This window comes from Carlito syrichta, unplaced genomic scaffold (genome assembly GCF_000164805.1).
Source record: "Carlito syrichta isolate Samal-C Ts95f unplaced genomic scaffold, Tarsius_syrichta-2.0.1 Scaffold301539, whole genome shotgun sequence".
Taxonomy (NCBI): domain Eukaryota; kingdom Metazoa; phylum Chordata; class Mammalia; order Primates; family Tarsiidae; genus Carlito; species Carlito syrichta.
In genome coordinates this window covers 363,106-369,528 of record NW_007245635.1, presented here as the reverse complement: position 1 = coordinate 369,528, position 6,423 = coordinate 363,106, and the positions used below count along the sequence as shown (strand labels likewise).

Below are 6,423 nucleotides of genomic sequence, written 5' to 3'. Positions count from 1 at the left end.
TCCCCCCCCCCCCCCCCCCGAAATGATTCTGGCTATAGAGCCATGACGCTAATGAGGTTTCAAGTTTACATTAATCCCAAAGAAAAAATGATCATTTCTCTCTTGCGGCCTGTCTTTCTCTCTTTCCTTTGTAGCTCTTTCTGATTCTCCTAAAGTCTCTCTTGGCTGGACTTTGAGGAGGCGGAGACTTTTGCTGGGGGCCATTTTGGCAGTGAACTCATTTTACTCAGGAATACCTGGGAATTGGGGAGGAAGCTTTTCTGGTTAGATGTCTTGAGTCATAAAGAAATGTTCAGGGTCCCCAGCACCCGATTCTTTTTTCCCTGTGATTCCAAGGGACCCTGTGCTCTCGCTTGTGATGTCAACCTCTCTTGCCACAGTTCCTATGTAGCACCCGGCACTCATGAAACTAGGGTCTTACTACGATCCCTCATATTCCCTCAGATCCTGGGACTGGGCTGTGTGTCCATTTATCAGCAATGAAATCCAAGTTCTGTTTTCACTTTGGGGAATTAACTTGCTGACTGCAATAGAGATAGAGATTTGTGATTAAAATCCAGAAGATTCGGGGCATTTGAGTTTATCAGCTCTCCAGTCATCAGCCCTGAAGTTCTTTTGGGGCTGTAATTTATGACTTTAAAAGAACTTTCATGCTACTTGATTACATTTGGGCCTCAGATAGTCCCATGGTGTAGGCAGGGCAGAAATTATTTTTATTTCAGTTTTACTTGAAGAAATTATGACTCAGAGAATCAAGTCACTTGTGCAAAGCAACGTGGCTGATAAAACAGAAGACAGGACCGATTTCAGACATCAGAAGGCGTTTTTCTGGGAGGTCGGTGGTGTCAGGACTAGTAGGAGAACCACTGGAAAGTAAACAGACTCTTATTTTAGGCTATAACAAAACTGTGTCTTATTTCCACGAGACCATAGGCATTATGGGAAAAAATTAACTAACTGTAAATTTTCTTGAATAGTTAGCTGTGATCACATATGATCTCACTTGTGTCCAACCTAAATATTTCTGAAGAAAATGAGTTTCTCAAATGAAAAAGACAGCCAAGGAATCTCCCCGCTGTTCACTCCTTCCCTGTTCGTTTCAAGCTGTCTTGATGACAGGACTCTAGTGACTCGAAGAGAGAAACTTCCCACGTCCCCCAAGAGTAGTTTTGCTGTCTTCTCGGGTTTAGTAGGAATTTGTAAAAGGAGGCGGTGTGTGTGTCTTCAAAAATAAGAGATAATCATCTATTAACGTTTTTGTTGTGTTGTGCTTGGCTCTACCCATCCAGACATCTATACGTGGACGCCATAAGTTCTTTCTCCTTATCTAGGTGTTTAGATAACTGGCTATCTCAGTATCAGCGTATCTAGGTGGTGTTGTGACTGGTTATCTAGGGTTGTGTGGCTATCTGTGTAACTAGATATTATATTTAGATATCTGGCTATGTATATCTAGTATCAGCGGCCAAAGCTGTGTATCTAGACATGATCTCGGGGAAGATTTGATGTGGGAGGAGATGCCTGTCATCTCTGTAGGGCTGCATCTTATCTGATGATAACTTTGAAGAAGGAACCCTGAGACGTTCCTCTGGCAATGACCTTTCTCGGCTCCTTTGCTGTCAGGCACACTGCCTGCCTGGCACGGGGGAAAATAAGGTCTCGGCTCCAGGGTGGGGCTCTGTCCCCATCTCCAGTGACCTTTCCCAAGAAGCTGTGTGTGGGTTGCTCTCAGCAGCTTGGTTTCTCTTGACCATTTAACTTTATGTATTTATGTATACATGTATTTATGTATTTATTTACTTTTGAGCTGGGGTCTCACTCGGTTGCCTAGACTGGAGTGCAGTGGCACGGTCCTGGCTCACCACAGTCTTGACCTCCTGGGCCCAGGCGATCCTCTGGTCTCAGTCTCTCAAGTAACTGGGATGGCAGGTGTGTGCCACCAAGCCTGGCTAATTTTTTGACTTTTTTTGTAGAGATGATGTCTTGCTGTGCTGCCCAGACTGGTCTTGAACTCTTGGGCTCAAGTAACCCTCCTCCCTCGGCCTCCCAAAGTACTGGGATTACAGGCTTGAGTCACCATGCCTGACTTGGATTTTCTGTTTCTTCACTGTCAATTTCTAACTTTGGGACTAGACAAGGTTGCCCCAAGGGTCCTCTACCCTTGAAAATCCTGGTAGAAGGGAATGTTTTCTCCCTAGAAGGTCAAGAAGGACTGAGGGACCCTGACATCCCCTCCCTGAGTCTCCCACCTTTTCCTGGGAACATGGCCAGATGTGTGGTTTTTGATTCAGGGCAGATGACTGCAGTTGAGGTTAACCTGGGAGCTGCCCTGTTTGCTTTGTAAAGTTTCCTTTCCTGTTTGTGGGCCCCCAAAGCAAATGCATTTAGAAAAGACAAGTGAGGTTTATCCAGAAAAGAGAGATGGTCGCTGTCTCAGAGGCTGGAGGAGCCCAGTGCTCTTGAAAGTGGGATCTAGATGCTGTCTCTTTGCTCTGGCTTATTCTTTTTTTTTTTTGAGTTGGAGTCTCACTCTGTCGCCCAGACTGGAGTGCAGTGGCCGCTCCCGGCCACCGCGGCCTCGACCTGCTGGGCTCCGGCGATCCTTCCGCCTCAGCCTTCCAAGTAGCCAGAATTACAGGCATGCGCTACCACGCCCGGCTGATATTTTGATTTATTGTAGAGATGAGGTCTTGCTGCCCAGGCGGGTCTCGAACCCATGGGCTCAGGCAATCCACTCACCTCAGCCTCCCAAAGGCGTGGGATTACAGGCTGAGCCACTGAGCCCAGCTTGGCTTATTCTTTAAGTTTTAGGGTGAGTGTCTGTGTGGGCTAACACAGAGCTTGGCACCCCATAAGAGGGTTATTGAATACTTGCTAATTAGCCATGTGGCTGTCGAGTTGTTAGTGCTGAGTCAGAACTAGGTAGAAATAGCAACTTTCTGCCACTGCAGCTGCTGTTGGCATGATCCAGGAAGGCTTTACCTCTTGGAAAGGCACCGTTTCTTAAAACGCAACCCCAGAACCTGTACATTCCAGGGGAAGATTTCACGGCACCTCTCCTTGTGAGAAGGCCAGGTCGAAGGGAGGCCACCCAAAATTACCCAGCAGAGCCGTGCCATCTCCATTTCTCGGAGGCAGGTAGCCTCTTAAACACCTCAAGACTGATGACCTTTTAAGTGCTTTTAAGGCTCTAACACAGATTTGTCAGATGAGTAGACAAAATGATATGTCCCTCTAGAAGATTCCTCGGCAGCCTCCCTTCTCCTGAAACGGTCTAAGGGAATCTCGAAAGAAATAAGACAAGTTATTCTAACTTATAGTTGCCGGAGAAATACGATGGTGCTGGGTGGGTCTCCGACGGGTGCCTGCATTGATCCTTAGTCTCTGAGTTCCCAGGAAGGAGGCGGGAGGTGGGAGGGAAGAGGATGTCGGCTGACATTGAAACGGATCCCCGATGTGGGGCGGCCGATGGGACATCTCAGAGGCAGCAAAAAAGTAAAAAAAAAAAAAATTTATCTGTGTTTAGATTAACAGACCCCTGACTATGAAGAAGGAAGGCATCCAGACCAGAAACCGGAAGATGTCGAGCAAATCCAAAAAGTGCAAAAAGGTGCACGACTCCCTGGAGGACTTCCCCAAGAACAGCTCCTTTAACCCGGCCGCCCTGTCCAGACACATGTCATCCCTCAGCCACATCTCGCCCTTCAGCCACTCCAGCCACATGCTGACCACGCCCACGCCGATGCACCCGCCGTCCGGCTTGTCCTTCGGACCTCACCACCCCTCCAGTATGGTCACCGCCATGGGTTAGAGCGCTGCTCGAGGCTCCGGGGGCCCCCGGCGAGGGTCCCCGCGGCCCCTCCGACTCACGTGTTTGCAGGAGCAGTATCATGAAACCCACCTGCGACGGATACCTGTGTTTTTGAAGGCAGAAAGCAAAATGATGTTCGCCACTTTGCAAAAGGAGCTCACTGTGGTGTCTGTGTTCCGACCACTGAACCCGGGTCCCATTTGTGAATAAGCCATTCAGACTCACATCCCTTATTTAACAGGGTCTCTAGTGCTGTGAAAAAAAAAATGCTGAACGTTGCATATAACTTATATTGTAAGAAAAATACTGTACATTTGAGGAAGACTTTATTGCATCTGGGTAGCTGTGAGGCATGAAAGATGCCGAGAAGTTTAAGGAATGTGGGGAAAATAAGTGTGGAAATTAAGAAGAGACTAGGTCTGATATCCAAATGGACAAACTGCCAGTTTTGTTTCCTTTCACTGGCCACAGTTGTTTGATGCATTAAAAGAAAAAAAAAGAAAAAAGAAAAAAAAAAAAGAAAAAAAGTGGTAGGCAAATCATTCGTTCCTAAGCTGTGGGCCTCTGTAAAGGAAATACCAGTTCGGGGCAATAGGTGTTTCACATTCACCGATTGCCGCTCGAGGGGTTCAGATAGCCTTTTTCTAGGCCTACATGCTTTGTGAACAAGTCCCTGTAATTGTTGTTTGTATGTATAATTCAAAGCACCAAAATAAGATGTAGATTTATTTCATCATATTATACAGACTGAATTGTTGTACAAATTTATTTACTGCTAGTGTTAAGAACTGCTTTTTTTCTTGTTTGTTTCAATATTTTCCTTCTCTCTCAATTTTTTGGTTGAATAAACTAGACTACATTCAGTTGACCTAAGGTGGTTGTGCTTTGGAGGGTTTGTTTTTCCATTTTGTTTTTGGATGATATTTATTCAGTAGCTTCTAAGGGTCCGGCCGAATCCGTCTTCTCCCTCCTCCTGCAGCCTGAGCTGAGGGTCGCAGTGTATGAACTCCAGACCCGCATGTCGGCGACCCTGGCCAGACAGGCCATGCCCTGCAAGCAGCCTGGCTGTTAGCCCTGTCATGTTCTGTGTTAGTGATCACTGCCTTTAATACAGTCTGTTGGAATAATATTATAAAAATAATAATAAAGTTACAGTATTTTAAAGCAACAAAATAACATCGTATCCAAGTGGTGGCCGAGCTCTTAGAGAATCTGGTAGCTCTAGCTAATGTAAGAAAAAGGAGTTTAAAAACAGCAACCACATACCACCAGACGTGAGGTTATCCACTAGATGACAACGCTAACCCCAGATAGTCAGCACCTATTTTTGTGGGGGTGGATGGGGAGCTGGGGATATTTGGAGTTCTCCAGACAGCCCAGGAATTCATGCTGGGGAGGGAGTAACTTCTGGGGTCTCCTAGCGTGCTGCAGTGTGTCTTTCTGCTTCCCTTGTGCACCTGGGGTAGACAGTCTTCTCGAAGGAGATGTGGGGAGACGTCCTCACCTGAGATTCACAGGCGCCAACCGCGGCTGGCGATTCCTTGAGGTTGTCTTCAAGATGTGCCTGAGCTGGGCTGCTCTTGCATTCATTTCTGTTTCGCTTTTCTCCTGTCGAATTGAGTCACGCCCCAGTGAAGGGTTTACTGGAATGTTTTCGAAACATGAAATCACCATTTTGTAACTTACACTGTATAGTTTCCGTCTACTGTCAACAGAATGTGTAACTATGGCACACATTGGAAAAAAAATATTCTGTCAATCGCCTCTCTGCTTTCTTAGCAAATATTTTAAACCTAAAGCTACATGTTGAAATAAAGGAGTGGAGAATTACTGAGATGCGAACAGAGATCTCTCTGGCTCCTAATTCATGATCTACAATTCGAACGCTGTTCCCAGTCACTTTCGAAGCGCCAAAGGAAAGAACCGTCTGTGGCCATACTAAACTTGGAAGATTTTGCTGTGCAGTTCCAAGGTCTCAGGAGTTGCCACCTCTTTTCTCCATGAACAGATTTGAGTTAATGCCCTTTCACCTTAAGAACAGGGAGTTCAAATTCTTGACATTCTTGGGGCGGGAAGAGGGGAGGGGGCCACGCAGAAAAATCCCAAAGTCGCAGAAAAATCCCAAAGTCGGTACCTCACTGCGTTTTGTTTTAGGTGTGGAAACTATCATGGTACGTTTCATTCTGTTCCTTCTTCAGAGAAATGTCATTTCATCAACGTGCACATTGATTTAACCTTCTAAGATGTTTCTAGAAGGTGATACACAAGCTTTAACACGTATATATATTTATGTATATGATAGCAATGATTAGGTTTCTTTAGAATGTTATCATATGTTTTCATGGCTGCAATGGTTTTCTTTTTTTCCTCCTTAAAAAAAATGTAAGACACAGTAGAAGGGTAACACTGAAGAGAGTTGACCTAGAAAAGTAGAACAAGATTGTAGATCCAAAATATTGCTAAAATATTTTTGAGTGAGTTGTGACCCTCATTAATTTTCAATCTGTTTTGCTTCACTTTTGAAATAGTTGCATTAGCTCATCTATAGGAGAGCATTTGAGAAATCCATGGGGTTTTGGAGAAATATCTGGGGATTTGGTTTATTTCTTTAA

At 45.4% G+C, this 6,423-nt stretch overlaps 1 protein-coding gene across 1 annotated transcript in view; it reads left to right on the top strand.

Moving 5' to 3' along the window:
• Positions 1 to 4,754, top strand: part of GATA3 (GATA binding protein 3) — a 16,402-nt gene extending 11,648 nt beyond the window's left edge. Inside the window, exon 4 of the mRNA XM_021710789.1 lies at positions 3,527 to 4,754. Coding sequence (XP_021566464.1) covers positions 3,527 to 3,811 — 285 coding nt within the window. The 3' untranslated portion in view covers positions 3,812 to 4,754. The remainder of the gene's footprint in view (positions 1 to 3,526) is intronic.
• The last annotated feature ends 1,669 nt before the right edge of the window (positions 4,755 to 6,423 follow it).